This window comes from Sycon ciliatum, chromosome 13, assembly GCF_964019385.1.
Source record: "Sycon ciliatum chromosome 13, ocSycCili1.1, whole genome shotgun sequence".
NCBI lineage: Eukaryota > Metazoa > Porifera > Calcarea > Leucosolenida > Sycettidae > Sycon > Sycon ciliatum.
This window is the reverse complement of record NC_088655.1, coordinates 12,335,357-12,356,174: the sequence shown is the minus strand read 5'-3', so window position 1 is coordinate 12,356,174 and position 20,818 is coordinate 12,335,357. Positions and strand designations below refer to the sequence as shown.

Genomic DNA, 20,818 nt, shown 5'->3' with positions numbered 1-20,818 from the left:
CTCCCAGGCATAGTCAGCGGGCTAGAACGTTATGCTTACAGCTGGGCTACAGCGGAGGAAATGTCTAATCCAGTCTGCAGGGGATGGCGCGCAAGCTCTATGGCACCGTGTACATGGAGATTTTTTTAAATATTCGGCGAGGCGGCTATTATCTTTTCGTCTCGGGGGTTAGACAAGGGGAAGCAGCCATGTAGGGGCGTGAGTCCACCTATCGGCACTGCGGCGGGAGTTGCAGCTCGCTTGACTTGACTATACTGAGTGCAGAGGATCCAAGCCTTCATCTGGTGAGCTGCATTGAGGTGATTTTGCAGTCACATGGAGATTGTAGGTTTGAACGCCAGGTTCGCAGCATTTGCAGTGCACATCAGTAATGTGCAGGAGTAGCGGACCAGCTACAGCGGGCCAGACGTCTAGGAAATCGTACTATCCAGTGAACAAAACAAAGCTTGCTAGTTCAGATTTGAACGTATCCGATATCAGTATGTTTCCGAGGGTGGTGTGTGGGGGGGGGGGGGGGGGTGATGTAACACCGACTGTATGCAGTTAACGTTATGCTGTGACGTCCCTACATCTACAGTTATATGCACATGTAAATATGCTACTCGTGCCGTACCGTACCTTTCCTGTCTGCAGACTGTGAGCGAGTTGCATCTCCAGTGCTTGAAAGAGGCATACCAGACAGCACCCACCAGTACGTATACGGCGGCTCGGGCGTACATCTACTCATCGCCACTCCATAGCCTCGGCCCTAAGCCCAGGTGCAAGGTCTAGGAAACATTCCGCTCTCAAATCGTTCCTGGGATAGACCAGGGATGGAACAGTTCCGGTTTGTTGCGGCTTGGCAAGGAATGCAATGGCCACCACACAAACGTGGAATCGTACATATATAATGTCGGGTCAGAGGCACGAAGTACTCCATTATCGTACTCTTTTAGAACTGTACTATTTTCGCACAGGAGGTGAGAACTTTGCTGAGATTCCTACTTTGGCGTCAAAGACAGCCCGATAATGGCGATCTTGCTTGGCAAGGTTGCTTTCATCTTACTGCTCGGTGGGGTAGCACTGGCAAGAGCTGAGCCTGTGGCCGATATCGCCGAGCTAGTAGCTGGTGAGATAAGAATTCGGAATATTTTGATGTTTTCTGCACTCTCTGGTACTAAGATGGAGTACCGGTGGCGAAGCAGATATTACAAAACGCTCTGAAATACCTGCGTGTCCAAATAGCGTGCCCTGCACTGCAAACTTTCCCTCTCTCCTTCGCCCTTTTAATCAGGCATGCATCGTGTGAGAATATTTGTGACGCTTATTTTGATACATTGGTATCCATCACGCCAAACCTTGTAACATTAGTATATTCCACTATCATTACAACACTGTGCTGACCATTTTCCATCGTTTTCACACAAAAAAGGTGTGCCAAGAGTGGTTACTTTCTTTGTAGGATACTGTATCATATCTACTCTCCTTAGCATTATAGTACCTAATGATTGCGTAGCAGCATGAACGATCCAAACTACTGTATCTACATGACTATGTGTACGTAAAGTAAATTGAGGTGAGTTCTTTCTCCCAAATGACCCAGCATATTAAGTGCTGTTGCTGTTTCGTTCACTGAACGTCACAGATGAGCAAGCCGCCGAAGATGAAGCCGTGATGGACAGTCGCTTCTTGGACTCTGATTTTGACTACGCCGTCGACAATAATGGCGATGAGTTTGCTGACGAATACAACGGTAAGAATGTTGCTGGTGCATCTGTATTTACGATCTTGAGAACTGGAATGGCCTTTGGCCGCTCTTTGAGGTCCACTCACCTCACCTCTTATAGGAGCTGCATATATAGGGCTGTGATGTCCCTGCAGCTACGGAACAGTCAACCATACTGCCCCCAGCCACGCCCTGAATTGTATCACGAGGCTTCGAACTTCATGATAAGTCTTACTGATAGCCTGCGATAGGTAGCCCCTCTCCAGTTTGACTACTAAAATCATGACACCGTTTACTGAGTGGAATTACTGATGGCATTACCTAGACTAAATGAGTGGCATACTAGAACTTTCCGGGTCCCTGCAACAAGCAGCGGACAAGACAAACTGGAAGAAACTGTGCAGCTGGAAACCCAAGAAGAAATCAGTATCAGCATGTACTACACCTCGCTGATGATGCACACAAGAAAAAAAGCAGAGAGAATACTGAATTACTTTATTGTAGTGTTAAACTTTGCAAATGTTCCCTAAACTCCAACAGGGTAATGAACGCAGATGATGGGCCGGGCCCGAAGATTTGGTGTCATTTAAATTTTAATAATTTGAATCGCAGTGAAGAGACCATTTTTGGAGTTTGGAGTCGAGTAGTGACGTTTCCCAAGTGTTTAGCATTCTACTACGCGTAATGTGTTATTTGTTTATAGCAAAGGTATTGTCTCCTGCTATTTTCCTTCCTGCAGCTCAAATTCTTTTGGCTGGTCGCCGCGGAGCAGCGCCAGGCTTCTGGAACTCCGTCAAGAACGCGGCAGCCAAGGCGGGAAAGTTCGCGGCAAAGACCCTGGCAACAGCCGCACTGAAAACCCTGGAAGCACGTACGTTTAATGAGTTCCTTGGTCATGCTGCGCTGATAGGCACCTATACATAGTGCACTGTACTTGTATGTCCGTCTTTCCCATGAGCGATGTTCAATCGTGCACTACGAAATTGCCTCCCTTTTGGAAAGGGAAGGTACGTCGACTTGAGCAATACCGCCGACATAAAGCCCTGTGACGTAAGGTATCTGCTGCACTCATAGCAATTTTCTCATGCACGATAAAGGCTAGCTAGTCATAGGCAAATGTTGACGACATCGGATATGATAAGGGCAGCTCATGCCGACTCGAGCCACCTGTTGGCTGAGCACCTCGAACTCCATCACCACTCCTATAATTATTTATAGTCAGTTCATTGTCCTGTGTATCGTCTTCCATATGATATGTTGGTTTCTGGAATTCGTAGGAAACCCTCGCTTATTATTTTCCATTCCATCATAGCTAGAGGTACAACCACAACCCAAACCATGAACGACATATCAGATTTCCTGAGACCGTGGTATTGGCTTGGCTGCTATTTCCCCCTCCCCCCCCCCCCGCCCAGTTCCGATAACCGTATCCATCGTTTCTGACTGGCCTAAAGCCAGCTTGGAAGTTGAATAGGGGCCCCTGAGCTACGCTTTGCATGATTGTGCATATCTGCATCGCTCCACACATGAAGCAACAGTTATCCCATAGTAATGACTGTCCACTGGCATGTTTAAAGTTACTCAGCTGTACCAAAGGATCAGCAGGCACATGTGGTCTTCAGTGTGTCCACATGGTCACACTCCATCCTGTATTGAACTTGAAGTGTTTGGAAAGTGGAATCATGGCGCAGGGTAGAAGGGCGCTGTCAAAATGGAAATGTGGTGCTGCAAACTGCAAGGGTGGTCGGCAGTAACAACCCGTATCGCTTCAGCTACAAGCCTGTCTTAGCATTGCTAGGTTTGCCGTTTGCATACCTGCAGATACAGCAACACGCGATGCAGACTCTGCTATGGAAATGATGAGCGCCGTGGCTGAGAAGGAATTCCAGGAGATGGGAAAACGCTTGGCGGAACAGGCTGTAGCAGCAGCAGAGCGCTCCGCAGAAGGTAACTCCGGCTTCGTGTTCCACTGATATGCCTAGCTTCATTACACAAAGTGAACAACTTCAGTGCTTCATACCAACACACAGGTTATATTTCGTGGAACGAGTTTTGTGTTCTTTACAAGGGAACGCACACTATTTACATTGTGCTGGAGAGATGTTTGGAGATGCTTCTACATGTCGATTGCTTGGTGCGTCCATAGGATAGCAGGACAGATCTCACGGCTGCATTGGAGCTGGTCGGCTTTTTCTCACGCAGAGATTCACTAATGTTTCCACCTAAGCCAAGTTTTTTGGGAAAGGATTCAATATAATTCCAGGGTCCGGAAGGGTCATATTGTTGCCAACATCATCATTGCATGATTTCATGTCCAGCATACGGGAATCCGTCTTTCTGGGGAACGATCAAGTCCGGAGCCCGCAAGGTCTGGAGCCACGTAAAACCCATCGCCAAGGAGATTGGACACAATGTTGTGCAAATTGTCTCCAAGAAGCTGACAAGCTTGGCTAACAGTAAGAATGTGAACGCACAACGCAGGCTGTTGGATAAGCGAATTCGTTCTGAAATGCGATATACTGTATAGCAGGAAATTTTTGGACGGAAATATTTTCGGACAAAGCCGAATTTCGCCCTTTCGTACGGATTATATTTTCGTACAGTGCTGCATGCTAAATACACGTGTTTGCATGCAGTACGCATGTATAGTGTACATAATTTCACATGAACAAATTTTAGTACGGAATTAATTTTAGTACAAAAGAGGCCGTGTACGAAATCGTACGAAAATAAATTCCGTCCGAAAATTTCCTGCTATACAGTAGGCCGCCTTTGTTGTTCTTGTTGTATGAATTATTTTTCATTCTGAATCCAAAACTTGATTTGATATCCCCGTACTGAATAGCACAGGTGCTGCTCTGATAGTGGAGACTGATTGTACTGAATTGAGACTACCTTACTTCGAAGTAGTACTAGCATGCTAGACTGCTAATATTTTCATTGTTTTCTTCACACCCAGGGTTCTAGTCAAAGGGAGTAAGGGGGCGCAGTGCCCCCCCCCCCTCCTACTCATTTGTCGATTTTTGCGTATTTTCATGCCATTCAACGCAAATGCAGTCTTTTGTCACCACTAGAGGGTTTACAAGGGCACATTTGTGTGGGCTGAAGTGGGGGATTCGCCCCAGAACATTGCATTTGGCATGGCAAGATTGTTTTAGAAAACGGAACAATGCGTTTTGAGTAACTGTTTCCCCTACCCCTCCCTCCCCCCTCCTCCTACTACTAGTTATACCTGGCTAGAACCCTGCCACCTATCAAGGCATTACAGTATTAATTTTTTAAATTAAACTCGGATGGAGAGCCTAGGATTAAAATTCAAAAAGAGGACCAAAAGTTTACAAGTTATCCGTTGTGTCCAACACTAACGGTTATAAGCAGAATACTGTTCAGTCAAACGTGTGCAACAATTAGCACAAAACTGACTGATGAGAACATGACATTCAACGACCTAATGCTTACTAGTAGCTGCATCACGTCTAGAATGCGCAAACCAGCAGCCTTCCAACTTGGAAGGTTCTAAGTTATGAAGTAACGTGAGAAAGGGGAAGGTGCACTCTAGACGAAAACAAGCTAAACATCACAGCGAACTAAGAATGTTAGCTATGACATGCTGGTTTGCGCATTCTAGACGTGATGCAGCTAAGCATAGGTCGTTGAATGTCATTATCTCATCAGTCAATTTTTTGCTAATTGTTGCACAGTTTTTACTCAACAGTATTCTGCTTATAACCGTTAGTGTTTGGACAAAACGGATAACTTGTAAACTTCTGGTCCTCTTTTTGAATTTTTTAAATAACAATATTAATACGCGGCTTCCAGCCGACTCTCACGTGAACCGTGAATTGTTTTTGTTTTTTATAATAATACACAATATGAGTACACAGAGGCAGTGCGCCTTAACCTGCAATAGTGCTCAAATGCCCGGAATGGGCAGAGCGTAGTACACAAAAGGAAGCAAACATAGGGCTGTTTCGTCGTTACTCAGAGTATCATGGCACAAACCAACCATCAGACAACAGACAATATGAGAAGATGTAAAATTTAATATGAAAACAGAACTTCACAATAACTGTTCTAATGTGTATTTTTGTACCTGTATTCCCACCACAGGTAAGCGCACTGCAGAGGACATGCAGGAGCTTGCCAGATTCACTGCCCAGGTAGCCAAGCGAGCATCACGTGATCTCGCCCACGCCACTGCTCTGGCCATCCAAGCAGAAACGAACAGCCGTGAACGTAAGCTCTCTCCCGCCTGTTCTTCATCCCTAACGTTAAAGGAACAACTTCGTGTTGCATTCATTTTCTCCTTTGAGTACACCTCCGGCAGGGATGTGTCACATTTCTAGACTTTTCTATAATATAAACTCGGATGGTGAGCCAATATTATGTAAAGAAAATGTACCAATACGTCACTACGAACTTAGAAGTTGCGACTTCGGCGGTAATGTCATGAAGTTGGTTGCTCAGGAAACACTGTGTATTGAGCAGGGAGTGGTGCTTTCTTTCAGGTTTGCCGAGCGGAAGGTGCGACGTGCTCCTGGTGTGCTCCGGATGGCAGTCGTGAGTCAGTCAAGTGTCAAGTTCGGCAAGAAGCGTGTGCTCCTCGTTGGAGCAACCAACTTCATGACATTACCGCCGAAGTCGCAACTTCTAAGTTCGTATTGTTGTCCCTCACGCGGACTTGCGACTAGTTGTTGGAGGTGACAGCGTTGTGAATAGCTATACTGGCTCTCAACGTCTGTTTAGCACAACTCCATGAGCGACTCTGACTCACGCTGCTACCTGGGGCTTCACGAGGTGTTTGTCGCGCTGGAAACAAAGCGTCTCTGTAAGTTTGTATCCCTGGTGATGGTTTGGCCCGGAGAGCAGTATATAAGTGGTGCTTTTCAGGCACAATCTTCCTCAGCCTACTCAAGCTCAACTGATTAGGGGTGAATTCCCCGAAACACTGTGTATTGAGCAGGGAGTGGTGCTTTCTTTCAGGTTTGCCGAGCGGAAGGTGCGACGTGCTCCTGGTGTGCTCCGGATGGCAGTCGTGAGTCAGTCAAGTGTCAAGTTCGGCAAGAAGCGTGTGCTCCTCGTTGGAGCAACCAACTTCAATACGTCACTAGTTATACTAACCTTGGCAGTTTTTTGCCTTGTTTTGCACTTTCTGACTGTATAAGATTTCGTTACCTTGGTGGACTGTTAGTCATAGCTAGTAACTTGAACATTGGTCCTTTCTCTTTCTATGAATATTTTGCCATTTGCGCAGCCAATCTTAAAATTTAATGTCATTGTAGAAAGGAAAAGGACACATGGCTACGAGTTAAGAGTAACTCTCCATCACTGTAACCAGATACTATTATTACATAGTCAGAAAGTGCGACAACTAGGCACAAAACTGACAGAGTACTGAGACATTCGACGCCCTGACATCTAGCTTCAACACATCTCCGTAGCGCTAACCAACAGCCTTCCAACTCGGAAGGTTCAAGGTTATTTAAAGACCAAAGAGGGGAAGGTAAGCGCAACGAAAACGAGCACAAGCTACAGTCCCAACGGATTAAAGAATGTCGATTGTCACTGGACGATGACGAGACTAGTAAGATACTTGACAAAGCGGTCTAACTACAATTCGAAGCAGCAAAGCAGCACACCACCCAACTTGGGTGGCTCATAAAATTTATTTTAAAATATGAAAGATACTGTAAGTAAAGAATATTCGAGTTTCAAATTGCACACCTGATGAGCCGTCACGAACCATACGGCGAAACGTACGTCGTGTGAAACAACTTTTTTTTGTACTCAACTAGTCCATCACAATGTCATGCATGAGGGTACTGTAGGAGTTTGGCTTTCGGTTTGTACAATTCGTTTTCGCAAAGCTTCCCCCTTCTTTACTTATCTTTGATATTTATGAGCCAGCCAAGTTGGGTGGTGTGCTGCTTTGCTGCTTCGAATTGTAGTTAGACCGCTTTGTCAAGTATCTTACTGGTCTCGTCATCGTCCAGTAACAATCGACATTCTTTTTTCCGTTGGGACTGTAGCTTGTGCTCGTTTTCGTTGCGCTTACCTTCCCCTCTTTGGTCTTTCAATAACCTTGAACCTTCCGAGTTGGAAGGCTGTTGGTAAGCGCTACGGAGATGTGTTGACGCTAGGTATCAGGACGTCGAATGTCTCAGTACTCTGTCAGTTTTTTTGCCTAGTTGTTGCACATTCTAATCTTAACTCGTATCCATGTGTCCTCTTCCTTTCTACATTTATTATTGGCTCAACATCCGAGTTTAACGTCATTCTTCGTAGTGATATTCGCCAAACGCTATGGATCGGTTCAGGTTTATCTTGGCTGACATGAACACGTTTGTATGCTGACGTTACAGTTTGGAGCCGTTCGAGCAATTGTCATATGTTAATTGCATCTAATGTCGCATGACGGTGGCATAGTTTTAACTATCGAACAGTACCCGCTGATACAGTGATTAGGGTCCGACTGATTCTGCCGGCAGAAAAATTGGCAGAATTCGGTACTTTTTCTGGTAAGTTTCATGCATGTTTGGTGTGTGGATAAAGGAATGGAGCAGAATTCGAGGAATTGCCCGCCATAAGGTTTGTAAGGTTCTGCCAATTTTACTGCTTTTCGAGCAGAATCTGCCACCTTTTCTAGCAGAATCCGCCGGTCTCTAACAGTGATATAAGCATTACGACTGCCCCACTCAGCCAGGGTCCAGTGCAATTTCAGTACAACGTGCCTCCGAGGGCAGTATAGATCTGTACTTCGTATCCACAGTCATCTTACTTTTCTATTCTTCGGCAGTGTCGTCGAAAATATCACTCGTGATATCCGATACAGTCAGACTTTCGGCCGCACACATCCATTTTCCACAAACGAAATCTGGATGGCTGAGGGAACCGGATAATCGAACACACATACTGTATGTAAGCATGATATACGCTGTAAATCCGTAACCAACGATTTTCTTCCCGATGGCGAGGGATCGGGATAAAAGAGGACCGGATAAGCGAGGTCTGACTGCAGGATGTTATATCTAGGGTAGTTTGGACGGAACTGTTTCACTTTACTTCGAACTACTCATATCCACATGCTCTGAAGTCCAGTTCAGGAAGCACCGAAACACTGTGCAGACAGGCTTAACCACGGGGAAATCCCACCGAAACTGCATATCGGGCGCCCTAGATTAGCACACAGCTTCGCGAAATGGAAGAACAATTATCTACATATGGTGCAAATGCTGCTGGGCGCATACCTGCTTTTATACCTCGATATTTAGGTACTTGTTTCCCTTCTTCCCATGCTTCATCTTCCACTCTCCTCTCCCCCATTTCCCCATTTTTCTTGCGATATTTATGTGGGAGACTTCCGTGATAAGCATCCATTTGCTTTTGGAGAATCCTTTTAAATAAATACAATACAATACAATACAATACAATCATGTGATGTAGTCGGAGCGCGTGTAGGGCACCATTCTCATACCTTGGGTCGGATTTGGCTTAGTGCAACTGTACAATCATGCAAGTGAGGTTGCTGTTGCATCTCTGCTAATGTTCAGCACAATTCGTTCATGGCAACATGCGCTCAGCACGTGCTGCCTGGGACGCACTGAATACTGCCAGTGTCAACATGGCCAAGACACTGGTTAGCAATGCCGATGTGTTCCAACAGGCGTCCAAGAGAGAACGTAAGGAAATGATGATTGCTTGGAAACTGCTTGCTTTATCGCGTACAAAATGTTACTGGAGAGTGGGAGAAATAAGGAATTCGAGTGAACACGCCCTTCTCACCCCCTCACCCCTTCATAGAGGTGACATAGCTCGCATAATTTTGGCACTACACTGTGTGTGTATATGTACTGCTCCTGCGTGGCTTCCCCAATAGTCATTGTTCTTATTACCTACTGATGACCAAGTGTCGAAACGTTGTAAAATAACGGAACTGGTTCGGATGTGAAGCGCTAAGGGAATGGGTGGGTCCACCCGAATTCCGTATTTCAGAGATGAAGCTGCAGGAAGCCTCGGCCCTTCTCCAGAGTTAGTGGGAGAATCTGTCTTTCAAAATATACCACTTTCCTTGTCCCGGTTAGTTGTGTGGACTAACCACACATCCATAGTAGCTGCGTGAGTTCCTGCACAGAATAGAATCTCACTCAACGCTGCCCACATGTGCTGCAACTTGTATATGAATTTTCTGCTGCCTACAACGGTTTTACACCAGGTGTGCGATTTCTGTTCAAGACCAACGGTGTGTGGAAAGTCGGGATCACGTCATGATCTGCCATTTTTTGCTGTGCGTGCGGTGTGTTTTCTCCCTGAATGCTACTTTCTGTGAGTGTCCTATCGTGATTATCGGGTGATGTCGTGTAACTATCCCGGAAAATGTCACTACGCGTCGGCGACCTCCTACCCACGTGCAGCCACTGCTAACGACGCTGCGTTCGATAGGGTTGCTAATGATGTTGCGAGTGCATTGACAGCAGATACTGTGAGAGCAGGTAAGATCACTGGAATAATACTCACCAGGTGTCCGCCACAGAAAGTGCCCAAAGAGGTACTTTCTACGGAGCCCATAACATAATGCCACATCCAAGAAATAATATGGAAGAACTCCAATCTTTAACTCCATACAGTTACACTGCTCAGAATCGTTTCTGCACTGATCACATCAGGCATTTACATTACATTGGAGTTCACAGTCTGAACTTACTCATTCCGCAACCTGTGGTAATGTCGAGTACCCTGATGCTGGGTCGATATTTGTGTATACGTTTTCATGCAAATTAAAAAAAAAATTATGAATGTAAAAACGGTGGAGACAATGTGCAAGAAAACGATGAAAGTAGGAAGAAATTTAAAGAGTCGGCGTGGAGAAAGCAATTTTATTAGTGCAATTAGGAGTATAATCGATGCAGACATGGCCAGACAACAACGAGTTCATGGAATTTTTTAAGGATTTTTATGTTATTCAAAATCGATTTTCGTGTTCCGCTCATCAGTGAATAGTATCGGAACTGAGGGTACTGTGTACAAAAATAGAACATTTTATAACAGCATAATTAATTAAAAGTGTGAACAACAAAGGAAGTGCTAAAGCATTACATAATAGGTGTCAAACATAGTGCTAACGTATATAACTGAGTGCAGCCACAAAGCAAGAGGTGATACAGTGCAACATGACACAACATTTACATCTGATAACCAGCTACGAGAACAACTTTAGCGCGACTACATGCTTCTTTTGTTTACAAAGAACAGGATTATGCACACGAATACATACAGCTTCCAGAACCTTCAACTGCTTAACAGAACTTGCACGGCACAAAACAGAAAAGTGAGAATCATCGTACACACTAAGACAATCTGGACGTGATAACAAGTGACAAAATACAGCTGACTTTTTGCTCACGTCGCTCTCTTCCGTCTCATCCCGCTCCTTTCCTTCGACCTCCTCCGCCTTATCCTCGTCCTCCGTCTCATCTTCATCATCATCGTCCTCATCACCACCATCATCATCATCAGTCACTTCCTCATCATCCGTTTGATGCTCAGTCTCACTGCACTCCTTATCAGCCTCCAACATGGCTCCATCATCTCCACCAGCATCACAAGTCGTTTGACCGCTGCTCCGCGTCACCGTTGCTGGGTTCTCTACTACTGCACACCCATTTCCACTGTCCATTTTGCGTGGGCCAAGTCCATTCCGTGCATAAATTTCAAGTGAATAGTTTGCTGTGCTTCTTCTGGGTCTATGGGTGAGGATATTGGTTTCATTTTGGTTTGTCGATGATCTCCCTCCCTGTCCAGACACAGTCGGCACCGTGGATCCCAGCACCGGGGGGACCACCGTCTCGGTAGTCACCAAAGGTAAAGGGGGTGGCTCAGGCGGAGGCAAGGGCAACTGCCGAGATGAAGGTTCAGTGTCTCTCGGTGGCCCCTCCTCCATTCCAGGACGATGATGTTGTGCTAGAGTAGGCTCCGCTGCCGTTTGCAGTGGGTCGAGAAGTGGTGGCCAGGTCAATGATGGCAAACCCACCCCAGCCCCAGCCACCCACGGCACCCCAGGTGGTGGGGCCGGTGGTGGCACGGGAACAGGCGGCGCTGTCGGCACAGCGTGTTTGTCTACTGAGCTAACTGGGTTCTTACACGGCCTACCACGCTTTGGCCGCTTTGCTCTGGCTGCTGGTGGTAATAAGTGCAACGGCACATGTTGTCTGATACGTGCGTTCAGGTGTTGAAGAGTCCTACCATTGTGGTGTCAGATAGAGTTTATTCACAACTAGCAAGGAGGACAACAAACGAAGAACAACATTCCAAGCAGTGTGCGAACACAAAAGGGAAGTGTGTACGAACACCAAGGAAAGTGTGTACGAGCGCATATGGAAGCAGGAGCTCTAGGCGGGTGCATACGGGGTGCGGGAGCTGCACCATATACGGAAGTATGCCATATACATCATGCCCCTCCTAAGATAAAAACGTACAAGTGTTTATCTAATCAACAAAAAATAATGTGAAAATTGCATGTGCGTAGCAAATGACATGTCGCGGAGCAGCAGCAACTTCCAACAGACTTGTAAAAGGGATAATTGCAAAAATTATATACATGAAGGTTTTCAACTGCGAAACAATGGGAATGACAATTGAATAGGTACAATGGACATCAACAACTGAACAGAGCGAGTGTTAATTGTACGATTGTCCACGCGTTGAAATAATGTTAAAGGGGACATTCTGTCGCCGGGGACGTTGGCTTGTTCGAGGTGGTACCTGAACAGTTGACTGTGGCGACGACTGAGTCACAGGGACTGCTTGTGGTGCAGCGTCGGGTACGGGAGACGATGCAGGCATGGCTGTTGAAGCTGGAGTAGGAGGACGGTACGGGCGGAGGTAGCGACGGTTGCGCCAATATACGCGTCCACTCATTAGCTTGACGTAGTAGTCGCGGTGGTCACCGATAGCCACGACAACGCCGCGGGAAGACCACCGTTTTGTCTTCGGGTGCTGAATGTCAACGTGCGTCCCGATAGACAAGTGGGGAAGCTCTCGGTGAGGCTGACTGGGAGGCTGGTTTACTCGATCAACATCATCCATGTCAGATGCGGTGTCTTGCCAGTGGGAGTCGAACTGGCTCCATTGGGCGAGAACGAAGGAGACGAGTGGGCGACCATACAGTAACTGGGCAGGACTCTTTCCCGAAGTGCCAGGAGTATTGCGCCACTCGAGAAGGCCACGCTGGAAAGCATCGGTGTCTAGATTACCGTCGTTGGTAGTCTTTTCCACCAGGTACTTTATTGCCTTTACGGCTGCTTCCGCATGTCCGTTCGACTGTGGGTAGTGAGGGGACGACTTGATATGACGGATTCCCCAGCGCTCGCAAAATTCAGCAAATCTGTGAGACGCAAACTGAGGACCGCCGTCCGTTGAAATGACCTGTGGTACGCCTACATCTGGGAACCACCTGCGGAAATGACGAATGACGTCAGCTGACGTGGCTGAGTGACCAAGCTTGGCTATGCATGGCCATCCGGTGAAGCGGTCGACGAATACCAAATACTCGCAACCTTGGCAACTGAAAAGGTCAGCACTAACACTTTCGAATGGCAAAGTGGGCTTGCGGTCAGAAATGGGCGGTTCGGCAGACTGAGACGGCTGAAATTCACGGCATGCATCACAGCTGCGGACTAGCGTGTCTAACTCACTGTTCATTCCGGGCCAATACACTGTCTGACGGGCACGTCGTTTGGTACGGGTCAGACCTTGGTGGGCTGCGTGAAGGTCGATCAGCGTTGACGCACGCAGAGAGGCTGGGACGACTATGCGTAGACCTTTCAGGACTATGCCATTGTCGGTGGACAAATGTTCACGCACGTTCCAATACGCACGAAGAGGCTCGGGCAGCTGCTTTTGTGCTGAGGGAAATCCGTTCTGGATATACCCGAGTAGCATCTGGTAGTCAGGATCAGATGCTGCTGCGGCACGGAGCTTAGCGAACTGGAGACTCTGGGGACCATCTTGGAGTAAACAGATACGGATACTGCGGCAGGACAGTGCTGGATCTTCTCCAAGTTCATCATCACTAGTCGGGATTGATACAGGATGTCGTGAGAGGGCGTCTGCGAATACGTGCTCTGAACCCTTACGCCACGATGCTTTCACTTGATACGGACGAAGTTTCATGATCAATCGGAGTAGACGAGAGTTCTCAATCTGGTCAAGGGTGTAGCTGTTGATAATCGGTACAAGCGGACGATGGTCGGTGATTAGTGAGAACTGTGCACCAGATAGATACAAGCGGCACTTGTGCACTGCCCAGACGACTGCGAGGCACTCGAGCTCGATTACAGCGTACCTTGTTTCAGCGTCAGATAAGAAACGACTTCCACACTGGATGAGGTGCCATTGCTGGTCATCATGCTGTTGCCATAGGGCAAATCCGAGGCCATTCTTCACAGATGCATCAGTCTCGAGACGGAGAGGCTTGCCAGGCTGGAAGAAAGCTAACACTGGTGACTCAGTCAGGATGGCTTTGACGGCTTCGAATGCTATGGTGTGCTGCTGATCCCAGGCGAACTCATTGCTGGTTTTCAGGAGTGGGCGAAGCGGCTCACTTAGTTCAGCAATGCGCGGTGTGAAGTCGCTGCATTGGTTGACCAAACCGAAGAATGAGCGGAGGTCAGTGCGGTTGCAGGGCACTTCGAACTGGCGAATGGCAGATGTCTTGCTACCATCAACGGCATAACCATCAGCATTGATGACGAATCCGCAGAACTGTACTTCACTAGCGCCGAATACAAACTTGTGTGGGCTGAGCGTAATGTGATGCTCACGGGCACGGTGAAGGACGTCACGAACGTGGGTGACGTGGTCTTGAAAATCGACGTCATGTACTAGGCCGTCATCAACGACTTTGACGAAGTTAGCGAGGCGGTCAAATGCTGCGTCTGTGCGGCAGTTGAATTCGTCACCTGCTGAGGACAGACCTTGAGGGTTGCGGCAATAGCGATACCGACCCCAGGGCGTGATGAATGTCGTGAGCGGCTTCGAGTCGTCGGACAGGGGTATTTGCCAGTACCCATGACGAGCGTCGAGTGTGGTGAAGAAACGGGCTTTACCAATAGCTGTCACGGCGTCACGCGGAGTACGAGCTGGGTGTGTTGGTCGGCAGACTTGGTCGTTGAGTTTACGCAAATCAACGGTGAGGCGCTTCTCGTTAGAAGACTTCTTATCTGCGATGACGATCGGGTGGCACCAGTCTGACGGTTCAGTGACTGGTTCAATAATTCCATTGATCACCATATCGTCCAGTTGAGATTTTATCTGGTCTCGGAATGCGAATGGGATTGCGCGGGCACCATTAACACGAGTTGGTGTGGCGTCAGATTGAAGCTTTATCTCCATGGGAGGACCAGCCATGGGCTTCAATTGGGAGTCGTCGAATACATCAGCAAACTCTTGCATCAGCTGAGCCTTAACATCAGCAATGTCTGCACTACTGGGTTCGGACTTCACACGGGAGATCCGCGGCCAGGACTCAGGGAGAATGCCAAGAGCACGGAGAGATTGGCATGACAGCAGCGCCTCGTCGAGGTCTTCATACACATGAAGTACCGTGGTGTGCTGGGCTGAGCCAATGGAGAGCGTGGCAGAAATCTTTCCCAGGCTAACCAGAGAGGTGCCGTTTGCTGCTGAAACAGTGTCGGAATCGACGGCAAGGTTCTCAGGGAAGCCACCTAGCTGGGAAAGATGTGCTGGCCCAATGGCGTCAACATCGCTGCCGGTGTCTGGAATCCATGTCATGGCTTCGGCGGTCGGTTCTGTGTTGAGCTGCGTGTGGACACTGAGTTCTAGACCATGTCGAACAGAGGCACGTTGCAACTTTAGTTGGCCGACTTTGCCGGATGCTGTTGGTTTGCCTTTGTGCGGGCACATGGACTGAAAATGTCCGACACGTTGACATCCGTTACATTTGCGTGACTTCGCAGGACATGTGCCTTTGGTGTGGGGACTGCGACCACAGCTGGGACACTTGTCACCTGCGGGCTTGTCTGGTGTGGACTTCACGGGAGCGGGCCGGCTCGCCTTCTGCTGCTTATAAGATGATTTCTTAGCTGCGTGCACGTGACCACTGGAGGGAATGCCAGAGGAAGTTTGGCAGGCTGCTTCCTCAGCACGGCAGAGCTTCACAGTTGCCTCCAGATTCAAGTTCTGGAGGGCCAGCAGCTTGTGACGCACGTCGTCCTCAAATACGCCTGTCACGATGCGGTCACGTAGTATGTCGTTGTTGAATTTCAACAGGCCTGCCTTGCAGGGGTTGCACATCGCCTGGTTGCAGTTATGACATACTGAACACCCAGAAAAGTCACACGCGTGAAACAGTTCACGGAGGGCCGTATAAAAGGAATCAAATGATTCCCCACGCTGCTGCCGTCTCTTGTAAAATTCGATTCGGTCGAGCAGCGGGTTCCTCTGCCGCCGGATGTACTGCTGGAGGACCGGGATGGCATCAGCAATGTCAGCGTCTTCCGGGAAGGCGATAATGCCTTCTCGGATGAAACGGCGCAGGTCCTCATCTAGGGCCTGGCGGAACGCTGACATACGTGTATGGCGGTCGTGGCTGGCGAGACATTGGCATTGCGCATAGTCACGCCAGGCCTCCTCCCAAGCGGTAAATTCTGCCATTGTGGCAGTAGATAACAGTACTGGTCGTTCTGCGGACACAGACTTGGGTGCGGGTGGGGTTGTAGAACTAGTACTGGTCTGGTTGGACATCCTTTCCATCAGGGTCTGAAACTGTTGATCTCGCAGTGCAGACGCCTGTGCCTGAGTTGTCAGGAGCTGCAGGAGCGTGGCGACGTCAGGCACTCCATTACCAGAAGGTGCTGCGGGATCGCTGCTCGCCATGCTGATCACAAATGCTCGTTGTGACAGCTCACACGACTACGTCCTACGAAATAAATTGAACAACACTCCTATCTAAAACGAACTAACAAACTAACTGCAGGGTAATCTAATCCAAATCCAACGGAGTGCTACACTGCTACTGGGCCAGGTAAGACACTACAAACTAGGTTGGTGTGGACAGAATGGAAACTACAGGACGAAATGTTCACTGCGCCATGTGGTGTCAGATAGAGTTTATTCACAACTAGCAAGGAGGACAACAAACGAAGAACAACATTCCAAGCAGTGTGCGAACACAAAAGGGAAGTGTGTACGAACACCAAGGAAAGTGTGTACGAGCGCATATGGAAGCAGGAGCTCTAGGCGGGTGCATACGGGGTGCGGGAGCTGCACCATATACGGAAGTATGCCATATACATCAACCATCACCTCTTGCTTTGTGGCTGCACTCAGTTATATACGTTAGCACTATGTTTGACACCTATTATGTAATGCTTTAGCACTTCCTTTGTTGTTCACACTTTTAATTAATTATGCTGTTATAAAATGTTCTATTTTTGTACACAGTACCCTCAGTTCCGATACTATTCACTGATGAGCAGAACACGAAAATCGATTTTGAATAACATAAAAATCCTTAAAAAATTCCATGAACTCGTTGTTGTCTGGCCATGTCTGCATCGATTATACTCCTAATTGCACTAGTAGGAAGAAATAGTGAAGATTTACAAGACGAAATGAGGACCAAGGAACTACATGTACAAGTTATGCTATAATGTCCACTAACACCACCAGTTATTAAACAATCAGCTCATGCGATCACATTGCACGACACCGACCAACAGTACTGACGTTCTACACCTACATGTATTCATATAACTGGCAATCAGCTCTGGCACATCTTGGAGGCGCACTCGCTTCACAAAGCCTTTATCAGCTGCTTAGCTTTTTTTCTGATTTACTGAATCAAGTCCTCGTCTCCTAGTCTGGTTAGAAATATTCAATGACAGGCGCCTGTACATGTATGTGTTACATACAGTGCTGGCAACTGAAATCCGATCCCCCCCTAGCGGTGCGCTAGCCGCGTTAGCGATTCGTACGAGACGCTAGGGGTGTCGGATTTCAGTTGCCAGCACTGTAGTACCGAATATGATATTTTCCACTGTCATCGCTCACCATTGTGCATGTGTCTTTCTTCACTTTCTTTGCTAATTTTTTCTGCAGTTGAGGAGATGAAACGCGCACCAGCCGCCTTCTTTCACGTGCCCATTTTCCCTCCACCCACTTTCCGCACCATTGGCATAGCCAGTACGTACCAGTTCATGCACACCACCAGTGCAGTGTTGTTCAGTACAATGTCTTGCCACTTTTAAACATGGATGCAGTGAATGGGGCTTTTGGTCTTTGACCACTCACTGATGAGGTGATCTACTCACCTCCCACCGCTTTAGGAGCTGCATCTGCGCCTTGATCCTTGAAGGGTGGTGGCGTTCCTACGGATGCGGAAAACTCGGCCTCGAGCCGAGTCTGACGCGAGCCGTGATTTTCATGTATAGTACTTATAATGCTGCTCAATGGAATCCAGTCGCGTGGGTCAGGCTTGCTCCAGTTCACATACCAGTTTTTGCAGGTCTAAATTGTAGGGCTTCGCAACGCAAGGCGTACTTGACTCAGTCGATCGAATTTCATTTCGTGTCAGTTATACTTACTTTCGATTGGCTCCAGTTGCTAGTATTTCACTTGATGAGAATGCACAAAACCTAGTTTGTGAAAGAGTCTTAAGTCCCGAAGATGGTTGTATAAAAATGGGTTTTAAATTTGTGCTCTTTGTAGCCGTCAATACTACTACGAATGTTCTTTGCCCTTGTTTACTCCCTAGGAGGCGCATCCATGCGCGATCCAGACCCAGCACCATTCCTCCTTGGCTCCCTCATTGGAATGGTCGGCAAAGGCATCGTTGGCGCTATCAGCCATGCCATCCATCGCAAACGTGAAGGTAAGATCTTTGAGCTCCACACCTATTGATGTGAACAGTACTAAAATTGCAAGGACATGAACACGTTGCCGTACTATGAAAATGGGTAAACTTTAACATGACGTATATCACAGATCATGCAGTCGTGGGAGGTGTGTCCTCTGATACCGGTAATAAAACCAAACCTGGCTGCGAGTACACCATAGCTTAACGTCAAAGCATCGCTGAGAGGTTGCAAAGGTACGAAGCATCTTAGGAAACGGTTCATTTTCTTCAGACCTTTCTTTCTCGACTCCCTCGGACGGATTTGCAAGAAATTATTACTGCAATATTTGTATTCCTCATACCTCTGCGTTGCTACACAGCTAGCACGATTGGGGACATCGCTATGGAGGAATTCGACAGGGACTCGGATGTTGAAGAAATAGCAGATGCCATGCTCACGAACAACCAGGGTAAGTGCTAAAGCCAGTGGACGCATGCAGCAGGGGAGTGCATGCAAAGAATATCAAATAACATTAGATTAATTTTGCTAAGAACCCTCTATCAGAGAGCATTTTCTAGTGCTTTTATCTAGCATGCAAGACTTGCCATGCATCTGAAAACTGGTTTTCAGTAATCCGTCGGTACATGTATCTCATACTCATTTTCACAGTGTTGGTCATAATCTATCTAAAGTCATAATCATTATATTATTTTTGCGTTATTTTGGGGAGCCAGCGATTGCCTGGTGAAAAGGCATCAGCCCCGTTCGCTTCATAAAAATTAATACAGTTAAGCAGCTTGTACATTCTAGTATCCTTCACAGAGGACTTGCAATGGGTTTTCTCAATTGCAGGCGCTTTGTCCCGCCGTGACGCAGACCCCGGATTTCTGGACGTAATGAAGAAGATTGGTACTGGCGTTTTCCACGTGGGAAAGTCCCTACTGGGCTTCCGCAGATCAGAGGGTAAGTACTGTCAATTTCGCTAATAACGACTGCACTGCGGATGTAACGACTGCACTGCGGATATAACGACTGCACTGCGGATATAACGACAATTCGCAATTGACGACAGAAGTTCCATGCCCAGATCAAAGTCCCTTCTAACTTTACGCTGTCATATGGGCCTCAACCAGCGAAAACAGCCCTTAGGGTCAATTTTTTCAAAATTCCTTTTTGGTTAGAAATTTGTTGAAACACATCTACTGAAGGACCTCAGCCAAGAAAAAGTTCAATATTCCGATTCAAAACGGGTGTATACACCAATATACAAGATGTACTCCAAATTGGTGCAATGTATGTATACGATGTATGTGTACAATAAATATTCAGCATTTTTAGGTGGGTAGGCAGCTTGAATACCTTTGAAATAGCGCAGTAAGCAGCTAGAATGACAAAGAATAGCGGAAGAGTGCGGAGACATGATCGACTTATTTGCAGCTGCATCCTGCGTGGAGTCGTTCCGCAATGTCTTCCATTTCTTCCTGCGCAGCTGACGACACGACGTCGCTGCCGTCACTAGCCCCAGACTCAGAATTTATCTCAGGTGATGACTCCTCATCTTCCGACTCTGACGAGTCATCGACCACCTTGAGCCGCAACGCAGCAGGAGATGACGGCTGCGATTCCGCCTCGCTGTCGACATCGATGTCGGAACCAAAGAACGTCTCATCCTCACTCTGAACTTCAGCGGCTACTTCAGCATCCACTCCCCACCAGGCTCGAGCTAGCTGTACACAATGACTGCCGCGTGTGCTCTGCGAACAGCTCTGGCGTCCGCAGCCATCGCAACAAGATCAAGGAACACTCGAGTCGCCACTCGACACCACTTCAACTAACTTCAAATAAATTCAAGCAAGGAGATCAAGAAGAACTCGTCGCGCTGTTCGCAGCGCAGCGCGACCAAAAAATCGTTGAACGTCACAAATCGACATTTTTCTTGAAAAAATTACGAAACCTCTAACTTCTAAGGGTCGTTTTCGCTGATTGCGGCTCATATAGTGAGACTTCGGCTATATTAAAGGACACTTCGCGAATAACGACACTTTATTGATGCCCCGCCAAGTGTTGTTATACGCAAAGTTGAGTGCTGCTCACTGAAATCCAGTCGTGTTACTCAAGTTTGCGCCTCGCATCATTCCGCCGCCCAGTGTTTGAGGGTCTAGGGCTGCGCAAGGCAGGGCGTGGTGCGTAGCGTACTTGAGTGCCGTGACTGGATTTATTTGAGCACCACTGGAGAAGTCTGAACCTGCAATACTTTCGC

General features: G+C 47.5%; 1 protein-coding gene across 3 annotated transcripts in view; it reads left to right on the top strand.

The window, feature by feature from the left end:
• The first annotated feature begins 919 nt into the window (after window positions 1-919).
• LOC135829392 (uncharacterized) overlaps window positions 920-20,818 on the top strand; it is a 26,764-nt gene continuing 6,865 nt past the window's right edge. Inside the window, exons 1-12 of one of the 3 annotated variants that reach the window (XM_065341801.1) lie at window positions 920-1,108; window positions 1,625-1,732; window positions 2,445-2,576; window positions 3,527-3,652; window positions 4,024-4,161; window positions 5,816-5,941; window positions 9,256-9,384; window positions 10,033-10,194; window positions 17,822-17,905; window positions 18,477-18,593; window positions 18,938-19,027; window positions 19,411-19,521. In XM_065341801.1, the coding sequence (XP_065197873.1) occupies window positions 1,009-1,108; window positions 1,625-1,732; window positions 2,445-2,576; window positions 3,527-3,652; window positions 4,024-4,161; window positions 5,816-5,941; window positions 9,256-9,384; window positions 10,033-10,194; window positions 17,822-17,905; window positions 18,477-18,593; window positions 18,938-19,027; window positions 19,411-19,521 (1,423 nt within the window). In that variant the 5' untranslated portion in view covers window positions 920-1,008. The remainder of the gene's footprint in view (window positions 1,109-1,624; window positions 1,733-2,444; window positions 2,577-3,526; window positions 3,653-4,023; window positions 4,162-5,815; window positions 5,942-9,255; window positions 9,385-10,032; window positions 10,195-17,821; window positions 17,906-18,476; window positions 18,594-18,937; window positions 19,028-19,410; window positions 19,522-20,818) is intronic. The other 2 variants (XM_065341799.1, XM_065341800.1) reach the window with 2 other exon arrangements.